The sequence below is a fragment of the Notamacropus eugenii genome, chromosome 2 (genome assembly GCF_028372415.1).
Source record: "Notamacropus eugenii isolate mMacEug1 chromosome 2, mMacEug1.pri_v2, whole genome shotgun sequence".
In the NCBI taxonomy this organism is placed as follows: domain Eukaryota; kingdom Metazoa; phylum Chordata; class Mammalia; order Diprotodontia; family Macropodidae; genus Notamacropus; species Notamacropus eugenii.
Window position 1 is genome coordinate 301,248,182 of NC_092873.1, and position 23,414 is coordinate 301,271,595.

The window sequence follows — 23,414 nt, forward strand, 5'->3', positions numbered from 1 at the left end:
TGTGGTGTGCATGTTTCAGGACAGATTGAAGTGTTCCCACAAGAGAAGCTGGGACTGAAGAACAGACAAAGGAAATTGTCAGGAGATAGCCTTTGGAGAGAAGGAGGATGAATGTGAAAGATGAATGCAAGACAGGGTTTTCTGGCTTGTGTTCCCATATGCCAGTCCATATGGATTTCCTCTTCCCCTGGGATGAACTACTCAACCAGAGGAACAGAAAGGGTTTGAGGAATATTGAAATGACAAGCCCCCTGGAAAGATGAAGAAAGTGCCACTAATTTTTTTCCATTGGAGATTTCTAGAATGAAAGAGCCAAATATTCACCATTCTTCTTTCTCCTTTAATGATATCAGTAGCCAACATTTATCTATAGCGCTTTAAAATTTTGAAAGGGTTTTACAAAGATTATCTCAATTGATCCTCACAATAGCCCTAGGAGGGAAGTGTTATTATCACCCCTATTTTGCAGGTGAGGAAACTGAGGCAGACAGTTAAAGTGACTTGACTAAGCGTAGCTAATAAGAAATTGAACTCAGGTCTGCCTGACTAGAGATCTACCATCATCTCTGCTACACCACCTGGTTTCCATTACTCTTCCATGGCAGTTATCAGACTGCACAAGTAGTCTGACAAAATCACAAACTGGTTCCCTTAAATCTTAGGACTTCCCAGTCACAGACATCTTGAGCATTCTGGGGGAGGAGGTAGGGAAGGTGTGAGAAATTGAGTCATTCCAAGGACTCGTGTCTGAGCTCAAGCCTGGCTTTCAGGTGAGAACAGAATTGGTGGACGTATTTCAAGGCATGCATGAAACGGATGGAAAAATATTTATTCCTTTATTTCCACCAACTTCTATCTGATATTGATCATGCCCTTCAGTTATGAATGTAGGTGCCATGCAAGCTCAGAGAGGGGTTCATCAGCTTCACCAGATTGCCAGAGGGGTTCATGCCCCCAAAGTGTAAGGATCTTTGAGTTAGAAAATCCCTAGATTGAGTCCAGGACCTCTTTCTCCTCCTAGTAGGGGTTAGATATTGGATTAATGTCCTAGATCCAGCTACAGACGGTTGCATCACACTCAATGACTGTTTGCTGTTTTTAAGGGATTTGACCAATTTATATCAGCCTAAAAAGGCCAATTTTCCCCAGTCCATCCATTTTCCCATTGCTGAGTAAATTCACACACATTTAACGAATGCCTCACCTTCATTTAATGGCACAGTAAGTGTGTCAATGATGCCAAAACACCATGGTAATTGCCAAAAAGGAAAAGATTATAGGCGTTTTTTTAAATTAAAATTCTGACATTTCCAATTTCATTCAGGCTCCCAGTTTATCTGTATGCCTGCTATAGGTGTTTCAAAACCCCATTCCTGTGAAGTCCTATGTGCAGGACCAGACTTTCTTGGGTTAGCAGAATGGAGGGAGGTCATCCCAGAATTACAGCTGAGAAGGCTATGGAATCTTGCTTTCAGCTTCATTAGGCATTTTAACCAAGAACCTGAACTTTTATTTAGCAGGAGTCAATAGAAGGAGATATTCTCCTCTTGAAACGAAAATTATTGCAACAACACAATGTCCTGAGGACCACCCGTGAAAGATTGAACAGAACGAAGCTTGAAAAGGAGAATTTGGAGAAGTTCATTTTCCATCAATGTAGGTGTTTCCAGGAAGCAGTGCAGGAGATCAGAGGGGGTTGGGGAAGTAAGGTGGAAAAAAGAAGCTGTTTCTACATGTCCTTGTCCTTCTGATAGATGTCCAGTGAGCAAGGAGACCAAAAAGGTTCCATCGCATGAATGTGTCCGTGATGTCCCCATGCCTCCTATGCATTATGGCTTATCAAGCATTTACTATGTGTCATGCAATATGCTAAATACTGGGGATATAAAGTGATGAAGAAATGTTCCTGCCATCAGGGAGCTTCGATTCAATCACAGAAAACATAATGTGTCCATAGAATAGATACATAATATATAAAAAGTAATTAGAAGACCATAGGAGGGGAGGGTACTAGCAGCTGGGGGAAGAAGGTCAGGATGAGCACCACAGAGGAAGTGGTGCTTGAGCTGAGGTCTGAAGTAAGATGTGGATTCTAAGAGATGTAGGTGAAGAGAATGAGTCCAGGTATGAGGAAAACTACAGAAAGGCACACACACACACACACACACACACACACACACACATACACACACACACTCATAACTCATAACAGTGTGTGAAGAGGAAAAATGTGTAGTAGGGCTGGAAAGTAGAGGTTTGTGTCAGGTGGAGAAGAGCTTCAAGTGCTAGGAGAATTTGGATTCTATCATATAAGCAATACGGAGTGATGGGAGCTTCTTGAGCAGGTCAGGGACATAGACCTGTGTTTTAGGACTATTACTTTGGGAGCTGTGTGTTGATATAGATTGAAAAAGGAAGAAACTGGAGGTAGGAAGAACCAAAGAGGAGGCTATTCTAACTTGTCCCATAAAGAGTTAATGGCGTTTGAAACTCATAGGGTGGTCACGTAAATGGAGAGAAGAGGTAGACTTGACATTGATGATAGGGAATGAGGAAGATGGAAGAGATAAGGATGGCATTGAGATTGTGAACCTGGATGACTGGAAAGATGTGGTCTAGTATCCTCAACAGAAAAAGGGAAGTGAGACAGAGAGGGGTGGGTTGTTATAGAAACAGAATGTGTTCTCTTTTGGACATGTTGAGTTTGAGATGCCTCTACTTTATCCAATTTAAAATGTCTAGGAGGTAGTTGGTGATGGAACTCAGGAACTCTATATATTAGGGTTGTATAGATAGAAATGGAAATTGAAGTTACACAAGTTAGTGCCCTCGTCCTTGAGAGTAACGAGAGGGAAGGGAGAGGATTGAGGACTGGTCTTTTCAGTTTATCCATGATAAGGGGATGGAACATAGCTGAAGATCCATCAAAAGAGACTAGGAAAAAGTAAAATAAGAAGAAAGGAGAGATCGTTATCTACAAAAAGAAAAAAAGCTCCACAAACCAAAGAGGAGGGAGTAGCCAGCAAAAGACAAATATCAAATGCTATGGAAATGTCAGGATAGATGAGAATTGAAAAACGATCATTGGATATAGCAGTGAAGAGACCATTGTGAACTTTGAAGGGTGTGTTCTCCGCTGAAAATAAGTTAAGAATCTAGTTTTTAAAGGATGAGGAATGAGAGAAGGGAGGTGGAAGCAAAGTGTAAAGATAGTGAGGACTTTCCCTCTCAAAGTTGGCTGTGAAAAGGAGAGAACATAGAGTGATAGACTGAAAGGGATGTTAGGTGAGTTTTTGTAAATAAGGTCAAGGGGGATGGATTGCCGATTAGAAAGAAGGAACGATTGCTAGGAGATAGGAGTGGATGGAGTGGATGGGATGAAGGTCCACTTTCTTTAGGAGAAGAGTCATGTGTCACCAAAGACTTGAATGAAGGAAGAAATGAAAGAAAAAGTCCAGGGCGATTTTGATGTGGAGAGTAATGGTGAATGGTCTCTTTTTTTGTTAAGGTGAGGCGAGCAGGAACATTCCTGTGAGAGGCTGAGGTAGAGAAGTATGAAAGAGTCTCTGTGGAGAGTCTCTCTTCTAATGGAGATCTGATTGGGGAAGAATGAAAAGATTTCCTTGCAGTAGCAAGGGTTCATTGAGATTCCACAGAATCAATGTGGCCCAGAGTCTGCATGGTTTCCTGCATTCCTAAACCACCATTCTGTCATAGAATTGGATGTAATGGTCAATGTGAATACTCTGAGGTTGGGGACAGTCAGGCAAGAACAGTGATAGGATAAGGAGGCAAGGAAGTGGGATGAAGAAAAATCATGAATGAGAGAAATGGGGTTGACCAAGCAAGGTAAGCCAGAGGAGCAAGCTTACAAAGCATCTCTCCTCTGTATGCTAAGCCAAGTGAGTCATTAGCAGGCTTGTGATTTTTGCCTTCTTATTGTTGCAGTAACCAGAACAAAAGAGGTTTTGAAGAAGGCAAGAAGAAATCTTGAGGTAAGAGAGTTGGCAGTGACCAGCTCGATCCGCTAATCCTGGGACCCACTACCACCTCATCCCCCAATCTTTACACCTGTGATCAAGTGGCCACTAAAGCTGCAGTGTAGCTTTGAAGCAAACCATGATCTTTCCACCACTTGCACTCATCATAGTGGGGCCACTCTTCTGCTTCCCATTTCTTTGTCACCTCTGTGCCCTCTCCTATGTTGTTAACCTCACTCATGCTCTTCTCTGTTCATTTCCATGACCTCCGTTTTACTTTAAGCTTGATATCCAAAGAAATGCCATTCATGTCTAACCTGGAGGAAGAGGGAAAGTAAGCAATCATGACTGAGTGGCTACCACAGGGAGGAAAGAGGGAGGGATCTACAGAAACACCAGGACCCTGCAGTCTCTTTTCTTTCAGAAGAATGGCTGATGTTTGTCTAGCTTGGTGGGTGGGAATTGGGGATGGCACGGGTAGAGGTTAGGTCGGCTAGCCATAGTGAATACATCTCAAGAAAAGGGAGATGCTGAGGGGCTGAGATCTCTGACAGGTCTCTATTATACCAGCTGGATTGGCAAATAGCTTTCATATCAGCAGTTTTCCATTTCTTCTAACTTGATTTCTGAATAGCAAAAGCTTAAGATGACTACAACAAAGAAAAGCAGCAGGGAAAATACAACATTACCTGCCTCCCATACACTTCTATTACTTTAAGGAGTAACAGAGAGTTGCTGTAAATTCCTCATGACAAATTTTGAATGAGATCTCTTAAATCTTATTCTGAAGAGCCTGAGATAGTACATGAAACCTAAAATAAGGAGTGGCTTAAGGAAAAGAATTTTAAACACACACACATATTGTTTGAAGCAAAAGGCATGAAGGGATGAGAGTTAATTGGGAGAAGTCCCTTCTCAAAGAAGTATTTGAAGACACTAAAAGAAATAGAAGGAAGAACTTTAAAACCATGGGCAAATTATTCTCAACACAACTCCTGAGAACCTTACTCTTAGAAACCTGCAAGTGGTAACCTTGTGTAAAGACCACCTTCAGAGGAGATAGGGAATGACTTTGTTCTTCTCTTTGCTGACATCCCTTCTTTCTTCCTTGGACAATTCATTTCTCTCCTGAGCCCCTTCAGAACAGTACTTCCAAGATTAATTATGTAAAGCTTCATCCCTCTCCTAGTCAAGGTAACAATAGCAGGATCTCATATCTGGTTTTTTGACTGGGCTGAATAATTGGCACCTAAGCATAATGCTTGTTGCTCTCCTCTCCCCACCATGGGGCTACTCTGTCATCACCACCATGACTACTTGGTGACAGGTAGAGAGATGGGTGTCACCTTCCTGGTGACACAGGTACAGTGAATATGCGATTCTCTACAAAAGGCACACTTGAGAGCCCTTGGGTATCCAGGAGATCCACAGCTTATCTATTGGTCATTACCTTCCCAAACAAGACAATTGATTTCTTAGCTCTGGGAATTTGGATGGGCTGTCCCCCATTCCCAGAATGCTCTGCCTCTGGGCTTCCCCAGCTTCCTTTCAATTCCAACTCAAATCCTACTTTCTACTGGAAGCCTTTCCCACACCCTCTTCTTTCTAGCCAATGATTTTCTATTTAACCTGCACAGAGCTTGTTTGTCCATAGCTGTTAGCATGTTGCCTCCCCATTAGAACGTGAGCTCCTGAACAACTCCTTTCTTTGTATCCCAAGTTTCATACAGTGTCTGGCATATAATAAGGCTTAAACTATTGTTATTGACTGACTGACTGTGGTCAAAACTCTTCTCCCCTACAGATTGAAAAGCATGGCATAGTGGCAGCCAGTTAGTGCCTGGATTCTCTGGGTAGCCTATGATGCTCTGCCCGATGAATGAAGATGTCACAGACGTAGCAAGTAGGGGATGCCTGCTCCTCAGAGCACACTGCTTGCTGTGGAGAATGGCAGGCCACTAAGAGAGTTTGCATAAATTTACTAGATGTGGCTGTACTAGGCATGAACATCATATATTCTTTTTTCCCCATATTTATTAATTTTTATTTTGTGGAATAAAAAAAGAATTTCTGTAAGGCAGTATCATAAAAAGATGATTTCACATAAAATTAAAATTCACTATGTACAACTTGCTATTCCTTTTAAATACATAATAAAGTTATCATGTGGTTTTTTTCCTTTCTATTTATTTGCTTTCTTCCTGCCCCTCCACCCTAGAGATGGTTGGCATTAGCCACAAGTGGGTTCATATACGTAAACTTTTTCTATATATGCTTCTTTTTTTTTAATCAGTTCTTTATCTGGATACAGATAGCGTCTTTCTTCATATGTCCTTTATACTTAATTCACATATTTATAATCATCAAAATGACTTATTCTTTCAGTTATTGTTAAAACAACATTGCTGTTTCATACATTCTTTCTGTCCTCTGTGTTACAGCCCATAATGTATACTTGTAAATAAATGTGTTTTGCATGAAAACAATGAAATAAATTAACATTTGTAAAAATTCTTTGGAATTCTTCAAGGGTTATGCAAACTCTCACTATTACGATTTTTATGCTGAACAGTAGAACATAGAGAAGGAAGGTAACCATGGTTTTCTTAGTATGAAGTTAGCATGGATAGTTTCCACAGTCAATAAGCGTTTATGAAATCCTCCTATGTGCCAGGCACTGTTCTAAGCAGGGGATAGAAGGAAAGGTAAGCTCCATATGAGAAAACTTCTACCAATATAGAATGGCACCTTCTGATCTTAGAAGGTTGCTTAGAGCAGATGACAGAGACCTCAGTAGGCTCACAACACATCCAAGTGCAGTCTGAACTAGATTCAAATGTAATTGAGAAAAGTTTAGCAAAATAGATTCAAATTCAATAAAACATAGATAATGTTACATTTTCAAACCATGAATATATGTGGCTCTCAGGGCTGTTTGTGCCTAAGTGGTCCCCCATTTTTATTTAGTGTGATACCACAGCTGCTGCTCTGTAGAAACCATATCTGGTATAATTTGGAGAGATTCTCATTGTTTTACTCACTTTAGCAAATATTGCAGGTGCTGTGCTCTCCTGCCCTTTCTACTGAGCTGCTTGGGAAAATCAAGGGTGAGAACCAGATTGTAGGCCTGTCTGAGGACTGCTAGAAACACAGACCTCACCCCAGGCAGGACTGGCAACTGGCCAACATTTCTGATAGCTATGGGGGATCAGAATAATCACCCTCAGGTCCTTAAGAGAGATGACTGGAGAGAAAATGGGCTACATTTGTTGACTCCTAAATAATCTAGGAATGTTTCCTTGGGTGAAAGATGCTCCTCCCAGACGTCAGAGGTGGAAAAGACAACAAGATTGGTGGTTATGATATCAGAATGTAGAACTGATAAAACATGAGGACTCTCTCAAAACTGGAGAACAAGTTCAATCCTGCTTTTTGGGGATACTGGTATATAACCAGAGGCTGACTATATGGATACACTATATTTCTGGTAGAGAAAAAACTCTTTTTTTTTTTTTTCCCACTTGGTAGCTAAGACCATGCCTGAGAATAAAAAAAACTCTACTCCATAGAGAAGTTGTTTCTTAAACGTTTTGAGCTAACGAACAACTAAATGAAAAAGAGGGCTTACATGGAGGAGCCTGTGGAACTGAAGAAGAACCACCTGACTAGAGCTCTGTTAGAACAGATGGAAGGCAGCAAAGAGATATGGGCCCCTGCCCACACCAAACTATCTCTTGCCTACCACGACATGAGAGGAACCATCCTATTGGCAACTCTGGTTCTGGGCATTTATAAAACATTTTCCAATAATAGACAGTGTTTTAAATCTTTGAGACTAATCAGTCTGAATTCATAGTTTTCAGGTTTGTTCATCTTCCCCTATTTTATGTGTCAATAAAATGTCGTCCTACAGTGTTTTGAATAGGTGGTTTTTAATTGAGGAGGTAAGAGAGAGAGTTCAGAGGAGAACCTCTGACACACTGGTTGGTGATAGGGATATGTCCTTGTTACAGAGATGGACTTTATAAAGCAAGTCCTTAAATTTTCCCTTTTGGGCCTCAGTTTTCTTACATGAAAATGGGCATGGGGATGTTTGTGTTTGGACCAAATGCCTTTCGATGTCTCCTGCCATCAATCGTCAAGAATTTTTAAAATATTTACTATGTGCCTGATACTGTACTTTTAGCTATGGATCTATGATCTTGTAATGCACCAATCTTTAAAAAACATTTTTTTAAGTTTTTACTTAATGTAAAATGTGAAACATTTTTTACAATCTTAACAGATTGTAAACTCTGTGAAGGCAGTAATCCAGACTTTTCTTACTTCTTTACCACTCCCAACACAGATCTGCATGCAACAGGTAGTAAATAAATATTTTTATTAAAATGCACACTCATTTCCTGACTTTCAAATATTATTTTCACCTTTCTTTATGACTTGAAGCCGTAATTTGGGTGTTTTGTTAGCCTACTGTTACAATTCAGTGGTGTCCTCCAGGCTTCTTCAGGTGTTTTGGGACTGGTTGTCATTATCTGAAAGAATCAAGGACAGTTTTCCAGTTTATTCGACTAGAACAAATCCCATCACTAAAACGAAGTTAAGCATGCAATCACAATGCATGTATGTTTCTTTTTAAATTCTCTGCCTGCTCAAACTACTCTGAGGCATTGCCTCACAAGTCTAAGACCTGGCTAATAAGACAGAGAAGAAGAAGTGATAATGTTGGAGAAGATGTGGGAAAAAAGGAACCCTAATGCATTGTTGGTGGAGTTGGGAACTGATCCAACCATTCTGGAGAGCAATTTGAAATCATGTCCAACAGGCTATAAAACTATACATACTCTTTTATCCAGCAATATCACTGCCAGGATTGTATCCTAAGGAAACCATAGAAAGGAAAAAAGACCCACATGCACACAAATATCTCTAGCAGCTCTTTTCGTGGTAGCAAGGAATTAGAAATTGAGAGGAGGACCATCAATTGAGGAAGGACTGAACAAGTTGTGGTATGTGAATGTAATGGAATCCTACTGTGCTGTAAGAAATGATGAGCAGCCAGATTTCAGAAAACCCTGGAAAGACTTATAGGAAGTAAAGCTGACTTAAGTGAGCACAAGTAAGAGAAGACTGTACACAGCAATAGCAACATTAGTGCAATACAATAGTGCAAGACAATTCCAAGGAGTAGTGATGGAAAATGCTACCTACATCCAGAGAAAGAACTACGGAGTCTGAATGCCAATGGAAGCATATATTTTCACCTTTTGTCTTGCTTTTTCTTTGTCATGGATTTTCCATTTTTTACTAGTTCTTCCTTCACAACTTGGTGAATGGAGAAATATACTTAAATATGATTTTACTTGCATAATCTGTATCATCTTGCTTGCTGTCTTGGAGAGGGGGAGGGAGACAAAATTGGAATTCGTAATTTTACAAAACTGGATGTTGAAAACTATCTTTACATGTAGTTGGAAAAAAATGCTCTTAGGAAAAAACATAAATTCTATACCTGCACTAATGTAATAATATATTATGTACAAATTATCAAAAATACATCCAAATAGAATTTTTCAAGTATGACATACTTCAAATACTTTTAGATACTTCAGATACTTTTATAAACAGTATTTTCAAATAATTTTTATTTTGCCTGTTACCAATACAAAACCTCTTTGTACTTTTCTCTTAAAATGTCAGGTGTAGTGAAAGCAACATAATCGGATGTTTTATTATTTTTTAACTCTTTCAACACTTTATGACATAGCAACTCAAAGTTTTGTTCTAAGTTTAGTTTAATGAAATACTTGCTGAAAGTAGGTGTCCAATGAAAAGAAAGAGATTCAAGTAGAAAAAGTGCATGATTGGCTGTCTTTACTAATGATGTGCATTTCTCGATCCCATTCACCAATGATGCTAAAGCTTTTGTTCAAATCGCACTTCAAAAATTTCCTCCTTCTGATACCAATTGGTTGTTCTTATAAACTATTCAAAAATGTGGTATTCTTATGTTTTTACAACAACCATCACTTTAAAAACCATTAACATATCTTAGTTGGAAGATTTTTAAAATCATTAGGAAATTCTATTTTCTAATTTTGTAAGTATGCCCATATAAGAGTTTTAAGAAATGATACAGTTTTCTTTTCAGCAAGAAAGGAGGACCTGAGGTCAAATCAGTCCTTAGACACTTATTAGCTATGGGACCCTAGGCAAGTCACTTATCCCTGATTGCTTCCAAAATAAAGAGAAAGAAAATTCTAGTTATATCATCATCGTTGGGGTTGTTTTGTTTTCTTGCCTTCTATAAAGCTATAGGGCTGAAGTCTGGAGTAGGAGCTCTGCTGCTCACTTTTAGTATTACCTATCATTTAGTATTTCTTGGTAGAAGCCTTTTCAAGTCATCAGACCTTGTTGGTTAGATTCATTTACTTAAAACTCGATAATATATTCCATCAATCCACTTAAGCAGGCATATAAACTTCTATGCATAACAATCCACTGAAAGTAAACAATGAGTGAGGGTTCTTATAGTGTCTGTTAATCTCTCTTTATTGTGGTGCTCTCTTTCCTCAGGATGATCCATGACCTATGGCACACAAGTGTCCAACATGTGGGATTAAGGAGGGCATTGGCAGAAATCTACACATTCTTCTTAGTAAAGCTGAATTTCTTTCTTTAGATAAAACAAAATAGAAACAGCAGTTCTGTTGTCTTCCAGCACATTGGTGGATTCTCTTTGGTACCCTGAAGGGTGTACCCACTCCACTTTAGAGACCAGTGCCCTAGGTGGCCATGGTTTTCTAGTTCAGTGTGTTTGCAGTTTTGTTTCTTCCCTCCGTCTGTAACTCCTTCCTGCGGTAACTGGGTCTCTTGTTTCCCTTTGATAGCCTAACTTTATGTACATTGTTTCACCACAAGCCTGATGTCAGCTTCACCTGGATATGGGTTCTATGACAGGTGTTTTCTTTATAGCAACTCAAACTTTTTAATAGCTCTGCTCTGGATTATTATATCTTCGTGATATTTTTCCAATCCAATATTTTTCCAGTATAGTGCAGTGGATGTGGTGTCTGATCCCTCCCCATTACCCTTTCCTGTTCCCTTCTTTTTCTCTTTTGGCTGACTCAATAATACAAGCTGCCCTCATACTGGCAGGTCAGGACTTCCAGAATGAGTGTGCACACTGCTGTAACTTACTCTCTGAGGGTCTCAGGGGACACCCTACAGTACAGAAGCAAGATTTATTCTACTCATAATAGCGGCTCCTGAGCCCACCCTGATATATTTCCCACTTAACAAATCCGCCAAAATGAGCTCAATTAACTTAGAAACTTTTACTAAACAGAAGGTAAACTGAGGGCACATTTCTATGTTCAAAGTATAAGTATCCATAGTGGGAGGAGTGTAGATACAAACTTGCAGAAAGAGAACAGGCTGGTGCATCTCCTCCCTGGGAACTCCTGGGCCTGCAGCAATTGACAGCTCTGGACTAAGGTCTTTTAATGTCCTTTCTCAAAGCTTATCTGCCCAAAACTTTACTCCTGGTTAGGCCATTTTCTCTTCAGATTTAAAGTTTGGTTGTAGTTATAGAAAGGGTTTCCTCACTGGGGTTTTCCCATACCAGTAAAATAACAAGTGTGACTTAAATATACACAGCATCCCCTCTGGATTTATTCTCCTAACTCCCACTCTAATAGGCAGGTAGCTTCCCTAGAAAGCAATGACCATTTCTCCCTTCCGGATTGTCCAAGTAAGCCTGAGAGGTTGTGTCTTCTTACACTGCATGTGGAAACCAGCTGTTAGATCTCTGGTGTTCTTCAAACCATTTAGAACTCTCTGTGTCATAGTCTGTTGTATCCTTTCTCTGATACTTATTCACTTAACATAAGGAAATCGACCCCAAAAATCCCCAAAACCCCAATCCACTGTGCAATGAATTCATTGTCCTATGGTGGCTGAGTGGGGAGGTAGCACATATGTCCCCGAGCAACTTCCTCTGAAAGACGCAGCATTTCTTCCTTTTCACTGAATGCTGCCAGCAAGAGAGAGTTTTGTTCATTTGAGTCTTCAAAAAATGCTTGATCTGTGAAAGGCACTATCCTCATAAATTTCTAGAAACAGGTTCACCAAGTATCCATATGAATCAACATCTGGCAGAGCATATTGACAGTTCTCAAAGAACTGGGGTTTTGTTTGCTAGCCCCCAATGTTGAGGACTTTGTTGGCTATTCCCACATGTTGGGGTGAAGAGAGGAAAACTCTCATGGAAAGTCTGGGCTCAGTAAAAGTTTGGCAGTTTCCGGAAAGTAATCCAGTCTGCTCTCTCTCTCTCTCTGTCTCTGTCTCTGTCTCTGTCTCTGTCTCTGTCTCTGTCTCTCTCTCTCTCTCTCTCTCTCTCTCTCTCTCTCTCTCTCTCTCTCTCTCTCTCTCTCTCTCTGTGTGTGTGTGTGTGTGTGTGTGTGTGTACTGCTGGAATAATCTAAAGGATGTTCATTCAGATGCCTGTTGAAACTCTAGGCAATATACATTTTCATCCATTTGCTCTTCCCTGTGTGGATAGACAGGTTTAATTCCTTGGAGTGAATAAAAATCTTCCAGCAGGCTCTGCAATGTTTTGGGGTTTCATGAAAGCAATAAAATATCATCTGCAAACACGAGCTTCTGGAGTGTGGGAGATGGCCTATAATGTAGTTTTCTCAGTTGAAGACTAGAAGGACTTTCCCCCTTTCGTTGTTTCTACAAGTCATCTGAAATCTTAGTAGCCCTTGGTAAGTTTCCATGAAATCCCCAGTACTCAGCAAATGAGGAAATGTATAAGGAGGGGGAATAGGGGACTTGCTTAGGGCTATAAAAATCGGCTTCTCCTGGCCAGGGAGTGCACTCCCTGGCTACAGCTAATTGAGCTTCAAGTGCTGTGGCCTTTCTCATGAGAAAGAATGAAGACCTTTTCTGATCTCTGAGTCAGACTCCAACATTTTTTTGAGTTAGTGATCTCTGTCCCACACAGTTTTGGAGCCCATGTGGGATCCCCCGAAAGAGGAGGGGGTCCTTCTAAACCAGACTGACTAGCAGGACATCCCTGCTAAGTTTTCTAGGCAGCCCTTGGTCAGGTTTGGAATTGAGTCTCCTCTGGAGGTCAAGGACCTGAAGGGAGACTAAAGCAGAGAGTACAAAATGATCAAAAGGGGACATGAAACACTTTCAGGATCTGTTGCTCATATAAGTCTGTGCACAGACCCAGGGGAACCTTTGTGATTTTGAAACCCTAGGTGACCTGATAGGGCAACACAGGAAGGACTGATCCTATTGAGTCTGTGAGATTGAGGGGTCCAAGAAACTTTGGGCAAGAAATAGGGAGCCTATTGTGGGTTAGTTCTGTTGAGTCTGCAGGGTTGAGGAGTCTAAGAAATCTGGGACAAGAAATAAGGAGTGTGTTGCTGGGTGAGAGCCCTTGAAAGAGCCATGGAAAATTCTCTGTCAGAGTCGAGTGCTGGGAGTCCCCTCCAAAAGGGACCTCTGAGAAGGTTTCTTTAAAATTGCCTGAAAATCAGTCTGAGTACACAGCAGTAAATTTTGACTGGTAATTCTGAATTTGAAATTGATGTGCACTCTACAATGTTTTGTCAAATATGTTGTCTTAATGTTTCTGTGTGAATGAAATTCTGTGTCTCTGTTTTATCTGACACTTTGTAAGGTTGCAAATTTAGCCAGCCAGTCAGTCATCCAGAGCAGAAAAGCTGAGCTGGACTGTCCTTGAAATGCCGAGTTACCTCCTTTTCTTCAAGCCTCTAAGATCAGTTTCAGAGGAGGGAGGAATTTTCTCTTTTTCCCTCAGACTAAAGAAAGGCAGGCTAAGCAGCATTTAACCCTTTTCTGCCTGAGTCAAAGGAGAAACTTTGTGTAATGGGATACAATCAAAAGTTAACTGAATTTATTCTAGTCATGTTTGGAATTGTGAAAAGGTGAAATGTGTCACTCTTAACTTAATGTTTAAGATGAATGAGAATTTATTAAGCTCTTGTGGAAGCAAGTGGAAGATAAGCATGTAAAAAAGCATCTTTCTGCATTCTTAAACCTGGCTACAGTCTTTGAATATGAAAATAAAGAAAAGGGAAAACAAGCCTCGGGCAGTCTGCAGAGAAATGGTGAGCTCGGATTTGGTGAGATCTCAAAGCTAAAATCTGTCCTTGAAGTTGGAATTGGGTCAACGTATCTCATACTGGACAATGTGTTTAAAATTGCAAGTTCACTTTGGAATTTCAGTGATTTCTTCTTGGAGGCATTTAAGAAAAGGAGTGTCCCTATTTGGGCAAGTCAGTTACTTACTGTTTTAAAATATGAAAGCTTCTGCCTTGAGTGACTGGCATATTTTAAATTAACCTGAGGAGAACAGGTGAGATTTCAAACTCTGTAGAGCCTGAAATTGTCAGGGCAGAACAGCAGTGCCCATGTGCTCAGGAGAGATTACCCCCTGCCCCTCTCAGTCTGAGTTAACTGGGAAAGCTGTATGTCTGGGGAGCCTTTGGAGGGAAGATGGAGCCACAAGGTGGAGTTTCAGCTGTTTAAGGAAGTAGAGTAAAAAAGTAAGGGAAAAGCCTTTTCAGTGCTGAGAATGACCTCAATGGAAGTTTGCTTTTAAGTAGCAAGTGTGTGTTCATCCTTTACTGCTGAAGAAGGCCATGCCATCAGAGAAATGATGACATGACTTGCCCTTGACTTTGTTTTGAGTGAGGGAGGGCTGTGCAGGTCACCAGCCTCACTTCTCCTCCAGAGTCATCTGTATCCAGTGACCACATATTCATCAGGATGAATGGAAATGACCCTGGATGAGGCAGTTGGGGTTAAGTGACTTGCCCAAGGTCACACAGATAGTGTGTTAAGAGTCTGAGGTGAGATTTGAACTCAGTTCCTCCTGACTCCTGCACCGGTGTTCTTATCCACTGGACCAACTAGCTGGACCAAGTAGCAATAGTATTTGTTTTAAGAAAGAAATAAAGAGGTGGTGGTGGTGGTAAAGTGTTTGATTATAAATCCAGATTTGATGTGAATCAAGTTAAAATCTACCCTACAAGAATAGAGAGCAGCATCTGAGAATGCTCTCCCTATTAATCTAATGTAATTGTTGCACTGTTTTCAAATTGGAATGTTGTTATATGGATTGGAATTTTTTTAAAGCACTTTGGAAATTTAAATTTTTTCCCAATTTATTTAGTTATTTATTCATTTTTAGCTCTCAACATTCTTTTCCACAAAATTTTGAGTTCCAGAATTTCTTCCCATCTCTCCCTTCCTCTTACCCCATAAGGCTTTGCATTCTGGTTATCCCTTCCCTCAATCTACCCTCCCTTCTCTCCCACCCCTCCCTTCCCTTATCCTTATCTTCTCTCTTTTCCTGTAGGGCAAGATAAATTTTTCTACCTCATTACCTGTATTTCTTATTTCCCAGTTACACGCAAAAACGATTCTCAACATTCATTCCTAAAATTTGGAATTCCAATTTCTCTCCCTTTCTCCTTCCCCACCTCACCAAGCAATTCCATATCGGCTATCTATTTGTAGTTTTGCTAAAGACTTCCATAATAGCCATGTTGTGAAAGACTAGCTATATTTTCCTCCATCCTATCCTATCCTACCCCATTTTTCTATTCTCTCTCTTGACCTTATCTCTCCCCAAAACTATTTACTTTTAATTACTCCCCCATCTCTTTTGCCTTGCCTTCTATCATCCCCCTCACTCCCCATTTATTCCTTTCTCCCCTGCTTTCCTATAGAGCAAGATAGATTTTCATACCAAATTGAGTGTGTGTATTATTCCCTTCTTAAGGCAATTGTGATGAACGTGGGCTTCACTTTTTCCCTTCACCCTTCTTCTTTTCCCCTCCATTGAAAAAGCTTTTTCTTACTTTTTTCTATGAGAGATAATCTGTCCTGTTTCATTTCTCCCATTCTTCTCCCAATATATTCCTCTCTCACCACTTAGTTTTATTTATTTATTTATTCACTCATTCATCCATCCATCCATCCATTCATTTATTAATTTATCTCTTGGTTTGTTTGTTTATTTATTTCTCATCCCTTCTTCTTCAAATCACCCTGTGCCCTATGTTTCTCTTGTTATATATACATATATGTATGTGTGTTTGTGTATGTGTGTGTATGTATGTATGTATGCATTTATATGTGTTTGTATAATCCCTCCAACTACCCAAATACTGAGAAAAGTTTCAAGAGCTACAAATATTACCTTTCCATGTAGGAATGTAAAGAGTTCAGCTTTAGTAACTCCCTTATGATTTGTCTTTCCTGTTTACCTTTTCATGCTTCTCTTGATTCTTGTGTTTGCAAGTCAGATTTTCTATTCATTTCTCATCTTTTTATCAAGAATGCTTAAAGGCCCATATTTCATTCAGTAGTCATGTTTTCCCCTGAAGTATTATAGTCAGTTTTTCTGGGTAGATGATTCTTGGTTTTGATCCTAGTTTCTTTGACTTTTGCAGTGTCATATTCCAAGCCTTTCAATCACTTCATGTAGAAAACTGTTAGATCTTGTGGTATCCTGTTTGTACTTCCACAATACTCAAAGTATTTCTTTCTAGCTACTTGCAATATTTTATCCTTGACCTGGGTACTCTGGAATTTGGCTACAGTATTCCTGGTTTGTGTTTTCAGATCTCTTCCAGGAGCTGACTGGTGAATTCTGTCAGTATTTATTTTTCCTTCTGGTTCCAGAATGTCAGGGCAGTTTTCCTTGATAATTTCATGAAAGATATCTAGGCCCTTTTTTTGATCATGAGTTTGGGGTAGTTCCTTAATGTTTAAATTGTCTCTCCTTCATCTATTTTCTAGGTCAGTTATTTTTCCAATGTGATATTTCACATTGTCTCCTTTTTTTTCATTCTTTTGGTTTTGTTTTGTAATTTCTTGGTTTCTCATAAAGTCATTAGCTTCCATCTGCTCCATTCTCATTTTTAAAGAGCTATTTTCTTTGGTGAGCTTTTGAACCTCCTTTTCCATTTGGCTAATTCTGCTCTTTCAAGCATTCTTCCCCTCATCGGTTTTTGAGCCTCTTTTGCCATTTGAGTTAGTCTATTTCTAAAGGTGTTAATTTTGTCAGCATTTTTTGAGTCACCTTTAGCAAGCTGTTGACTTGTTTTCCATGATTTTCTTGCATAGCTCTCATTTCTCTTCCCAATTATTCCTCCACCTCTCTTTCTAGATTTTGAAAATCCTTTGTGAGCTCTGTCATGACCTGAGATTATTGCACATTTATTTTGGGGGTTTTTCCTGCAGAAGCCTTGAATTTTAGGTCTTCCTCTGAAGACCTAAATTGTTCCTCCTCATCCCTAAGGATGGAATAAAATAGCTGCTCAACAGGAAAGTAACCTTGTATTGTCTTATTCTTTTTCCTTTTATGGGGAATTTTCCCAGACAGTGGTTTGAATTTTGAGTTCTTTGTCAAGGGAAGAGTATACTCTGGGGACCTATAAGTTCTCAGTTCCTCCAAGGTGGCACAATTAAGTGAGAGGAGTTTATTTCTCCCCTTGCCTGAGCTATGTTCTCTGAGCAGGATTCCCTCTAGAGAGCCTCCACCAGCTCCACCATGCTAACAAGCACTCCTCCTCAACCAGGGCACCTACTCAGAACTGAGGTCCAGATCAGCTGCTCAACTCCCTCAGGGGTTTTAGGCCAGGGCTCCAACAATGGAAGCTGCTGCTGCCTGGATCCAGGTCCAGACCACTGCTTTCCCTTCTCACTCAAGTGAAAGAGCTTTCTCACTGACCCTTGAAGCTGTCTTTGCCATTATTGGGTTGAGGAATGTGGGACCCACAACTGCTGCCAGTGACTTGGCATCTTGAGGCCTGCTCCAGTCCTCTCCTTGCCATGGTGAGGACCAAGCTGGACTACACTCTACTCTCTGCCTGTTCTGGGCTATAGATTAGAAGTTTTAAAGAACGGGATAGAAATTTGATAATTTGGAATTGATATTTGGTTACACATTCAGCTGAATGGGTGATGGCATGTCAAAATTTTACAAAAACTTAAATAGTTTAAATATTTTTTTCACTTTTATATGTTTAATGGAAAACCATTAAACATTGTTAAACATAATCCATTTGATAAATTAAATTATTTCTTACTTTAAACTATGTATATTTCTGGGTGCTGATTTGGCTTTGATATTGTTAAGGATTTTTTGGTCAATCCTATTGGAGAAGTCCTTCAAAATCTTTCTTTTTTAAATTTTTAAAAAATTTATTTATTTAACTTTTAACATTCATTTTCACAAAATTTTTGGTTTCCAAATTTTCTCCCCATTTCTCCCCTCCCCTCACCCCAAAATGCCAAGCATTCTAATTGCCCCTATCACCAATCTGCTTTCTCTTCTAACATCCCTCCCTTCCCTTATTCCCATCTTCTCTTTTGTCCTGTATGACAAGATGACTTTCTATACCCCATTACCTCTATTTCTTATTCCTAGTTGCAAGAACAATATTCAACAGTTGTTCCTAAAACTTTGACTTTCAACTTCTCTTCATCCCTCCCTCCCCACCCATCCCCTTTGGTAAGGCAAGCAATTCAATATAGGTCATATCTGTGTAGTTTTTCAAATGACTTCCATAATAGTCATGTTGTGTAAGATTAACTATATTTCCCTCCATCCTATCCTGCCCCCCGTTGCTTCCATTCTCTCTTTTGATCCTGTCCCTCCCCAAGAAGGTTGATTACTAATTGCGCCCTCCTCCCCCTGACCTCTCTTCCATCATCCCCCCCACCCTGCTTATCCCATTTTCTCCCATTTTCCTGTATTGTAAGATAGGTTTTCATACCAAAATGAGTGTTCCTTTTATTCCTTCCTTTAGTCAAATGTGATGAGAGAAAGCTTCATGTTTTTTCTCTAACCTCCTCTCTTTTTCCTTCCACTGAAAAGTCTTTTACTTGTCTCTTTTCTGAGAGATAATTTGCCCCATTCCATTTCTCCCATTCTCCTCCTAATATTTCTCTCTCACCACTTGATTTCATGTTTTTAAGATATGATCCCATACTATTCAGTTCACCTTCTACTCTCTGTCTCTCTGTCTCTCTGTCTCACTGTGTGTGTGTGTGTGTGTGTGTGTGTGTGTGTGTGTGTAATCCCAGTAACTACCTAGATACTGAAAAGAATTTTAAGAGTCACAAAAATTGTCTTTCCATGTAGGAATGTAAATAGCTCAACTTCTGTAAGTCCCTTATGACTTCTCTTTACTGTTTACCTTTTCATGCATCTCTTTTTTCTTGTGTTTGAAAATCAAATTTTCTTTTCAGGTCTGGTCTTTTCATCAAAAATGTTTGAAAGTCCTCTATTTCATTGAAAGACAATTTTTCCCCTGAAGGATTATACTCATTTTTGCTGCGTAGGTGATTCTTGGTTTTAGTCCCAGTTCCTTTGACTTCTGGAATGTCATATCCCATGCCTTCTGCTCCCTTAATGTAGAAGGTGCTAGATCTTGTGTTATCCTGATTGTATTTCCACAACACTTGAATTGTTTCTTTCTAGCTGCTTTCAATATTTTCTCCTTGACCAGGGAACTCTGGAATTTGGCCACAATGTTCCTAGGACTTTCTCTTTCTGGATCTCTTTCAGATGGTGATCAGTGGATTCCTTGAATATTTATTTTGCCCTCTGGTTCTAGAATATCAGGGCCGTTTTCCTTGATAATTTCATGAAAGATGATGTCTCGGCTCTTTTTTTGATCATGGCTTTCAGGTAGTCCCATAATTTTTAAATTGTCTCTCCTGGATCTATTTTCCAGGTCAGTTGTTTTTCCAATGAGATATTTCAGATTATCTTCCATTTTTTCATTCTTTTGGTTTTGTTTTGTCATTTCTTGGTTTCTCATAAAGTCATTAGCCTCCATCTGTTCCATTCTAATTTTGAAAGAACTATTTTATTCAGTGAGCTTTTGAAGCTCCTTTTCCATTTGGTTAATTCTGCTTTTGAAAGCATTCTTCTCCTCATTGACTTTTTGAACCTCTTTTGTCAATTGAGTTAGCCTATTTTTCAAGGTGTTATTTTCTTCAGCATTTTTTGGGGTCTCCTTTAGCAAAGTGTTGACCTGCTTTTCATGCTTTTCTTGCAACCCTCTCATTTCTCTTCCCATTTTTTCCTCCACATCTCTTACTTGATTTTCAAAATACTTTTTGAGGTCTTCCATGGCCTGAGACCATTGAATATTTATTTCAGATGTTTGGGATAAAGAAGCCTTGACTTTTATTTCTTTCCCTCATGGTAAGCATTATTCTTCCTCATCTGAAAAGGTGGGAGGAGATATCTGTTCACCATGAAAGTAATCTTCTATGGTCTTTTTTTCACCCTTTTTTGGGCATTTTCCCAACCAGTTATTTGACTTTGGGGTCCTATGTCAAGAGTAGGGTATACTTGCCGAATCTTTTAAATCTCAGTTCCTACAAGGTGGCACAATCAACCATGTACTGGTTTGGGTGCAAGGATGGATTTTTGTGCCCAGAATCTTAGCAGAGTTTCCTCTCCATAGCCACCTGGCCTCCAGTTGTGCCAAGCCAGCACTGGGGACTGGGATCCAGTCAAACTGTGAGGGGCAGGGCCATCCATCTCCCTCAGGGCCTCTACACAGAGCAGAGGCAAGAATCAGCTCCTCAGTGCCCCCAGGGGTTTTTGCAATCCAACAATGGTCTTGGGCTGCTGTAAAAACTCCTGCTGCCTGCCCAATGTGGCCTCTGTAGCCTCTGCCTGAAACCAGAGCTATGGGAAGGCCCTTCTCCTTTCCTGGCCAGCTGAAAAAACCCCTTCACTAACCTTTGGTACCTGTGGGTTGAGGAATCTGAGGACCTGGTGCTGCTGCTGTGACTGGGGATCCCGAGACTGGAGATCTCCCCCGTGAAGGCTGTTCCCAAGCCATGCAGCATCGGGACAAGGCTGGGCTCAGCTCTGTGCTCTGCTCCACATCCCATGCAGCTGATGTGTCCCATGGGCCTTTCAGTTCACCCTGGGCTGGAAATCTCCTCTACTCTGTTGATCTCTATTTCTGCTGCTCCAGAATTTTTTAAGAGTCCCTGTCTACAGGTATTTTATGGGCTGTGTGGGGAGACTCTACATATGTGTGTCTTTCTAGTCTGCCATCTTCGCTCCGCTCCCCCCCCCCAGGTTAAATTTTTAGATAGTTGATTTAATTTTGTTACATTAGTAATTGCATTGTTAAATTAATGATGAATTGGTAAAGAAGCTGTTATGAATTGTGTAAGAAAGGAAAATGGATTGATGTATCCTACACAATGGCCTTTGTTGTACTCCCTCTCACAACCCCTTCTCAGGAAAGATTGTGAGATGCTTGTAGCAAGAACTGCTCTCTTAAGGCAAACATGAGGAGAGGCCATCCTGGAAGCCTAAAGCAGGCCTTGACCTCAAGGATCACTCATTGTAGTGGAGGAGAACAATCCTACAGCTATGTAGTGACAAGATGTGAAAAGTGAAGCAGATTTCTTGTCAGAAGTAGGAGTGAGTCTTTTTGCAAAAGGTAGATTTTGATCTGAATATTAAAGGAAGCCAGATGGTGAAAACAAGTAAGAGCAGGCAGGTCAGAAAATGGGAGTATCCTCTTCCAGGAACAGCAAGCAAGTAGGGCAATGTCACCAGATCAGAGAATGGGTGGAAGGAAATAAAGTGTAAGAAGACTAGAAAGGTAAGGAGGGCCAGGCTGTGGAGGAGTTTAAAAGCCAACAGAAACACACATGTGTATGTATACAAGTATATGTGTGTGTACATACATAGATGCAAACATAATACATATCTATGATACACATTTCTATCCTGGAAGTAATAGGGAGAATTAATTTAAATAAAAATGGTATTGGTTACACTTGTCTTACAGTGAGAAGAAGAGGACTTTACTAAGTAGGGGAAGGTTTTAGAAAGGTCACTTTGACTGTAGACTTAGAGAGAAATAGTGGGGAGAGTAGATGGCAGGTTGTTGAAATAGTCCAGGCATGAGTTCATACACCAGGTAGTGACTGTTGCAGGAGAGAAGTGCACTTATAGGAGAATTGATGTTAAGGTAGAAAGTAGCAGGCTTAACTACAGATTAAATGGATGCATTGGCTGAGTGGAAGTGAGGAGCTAAGGATGACTTGGAAGCCTGGGTGACTGGGAGGATTGCAAGGGAAAACTATTTATCAATTAGAATTGTCTGTCTAAATCAGAGATTCTTGTTTTTGTCTGTGTCAAGAACTTCTTTGCCAAGCAAGCCTATGGATATCTTGCCTGAAAATAATGTTTTTAAAGAACTGAAGGAAACATTGAATTTCATTTAGAGGTTAGTGAAAAGTAGAATGTAATTCTGCTCCATTTCCCCTCATACACATTTCTTGATCTTCTGAAAACCAGGGGGTGGAGGGAGAGGTCTAGGGTCTCCTAAAAGGCCAGATATAAGGGCTACTCTTGGGATCCTTCTACAGTGACTGACTTGAGGAGAAGGAGCTTTGGGGGAAATATTGACTTTTTGATTTCAAAAGGATCTGAGGGTTTTATTGGACCACAAATTCAATGTGAGAACAGTGTTACATAGCCTAAACAGGGTTGGGGAACCTGGGGCCTGGAGGACACATGTGGCCCTCTAGATCCTCAAGTGTGGGACTTTGACTGAATCCAAACTTCACAGAACACATTCTTTTAATCATTTAATCCTTTAAGGGGATTGGTTCTGGGAAGCTTGGATTCAATCAAATGTCTGCACTTGAGGACCTAGAGAGCCACATGTATGGTCTTGAGGCTGCAGTTGAGCCACCCCTGGCCTACGAAAATAATTCAGTCATTGTTTGTGTCTGGGTGGGGAATTGTGTAGGCGTTTTGGAGTATTGTATTCAGATCAAATTTACAGTTGAGGAAGACCATTGATGAGACACTGTGTTGTAGCGGAAAGAGCTCTGGACTTAGACCCATGGAGACCTGATTGAAATCTCACCTCCTTAAGTTTGACCCTGGCCAAATAATTCACTTGTTTTATCTTGTGCCTTAGTTTTCTCATCTGTAAAATCAGGGGGTTGGACTTGATAACGTCTAAGATCCCTCCTAGTCCTAAATTTATGATCTTCCCAAGCTGGAGAATGTCCAGAAGTACTCTAGGCAGGCCCTGCAGGTCATGCAACATGGCAATTGGATGAGGACCAGGACGATTGTTAGAAGTGAGCCCATCTAACAAGCCTCCAACAGGGAAAAAAATGTTCACCTTAAACAAAGAACAATACCTGTTCTGAAATCAGAAAAGTTTTTACCAATCTTTACATCCGTTCCCCCTGAATGAATTTGCTGAAAGAGAGAATTGAGTTCAGGGAAATGAACGAGTATGAGGTAAACCAAGCAGTTAATAAACAAAACCAAATATTTGAAAAAATAGAAGCTAATGTGAAACATCTCATTGG

The 23,414-nt window shown here is 40.2% G+C and overlaps 1 protein-coding gene across 2 annotated transcripts in view; it reads left to right on the forward strand.

Moving 5' to 3' along the window:
* LOC140527560 (myomegalin-like) overlaps positions 1-6,491 on the forward strand; it is a 35,860-nt gene extending 29,369 nt beyond the window's left edge. The window contains exons 9-11 of one of the 2 annotated variants that reach the window (XM_072644589.1): positions 1,521-1,656; positions 3,949-3,995; positions 5,785-6,491. In XM_072644589.1, coding sequence (XP_072500690.1) covers positions 1,521-1,656; positions 3,949-3,995; positions 5,785-5,817 — 216 coding nt within the window. In that variant the 3' untranslated portion in view covers positions 5,818-6,491. Of the gene's footprint in view, positions 1-1,517; positions 1,657-3,948; positions 3,996-5,784 lie in introns of both variants that reach the window. The other variant, XM_072644588.1, reaches the window with a different exon arrangement.
* Positions 6,492-23,414: the final 16,923 nt, after the last annotated feature.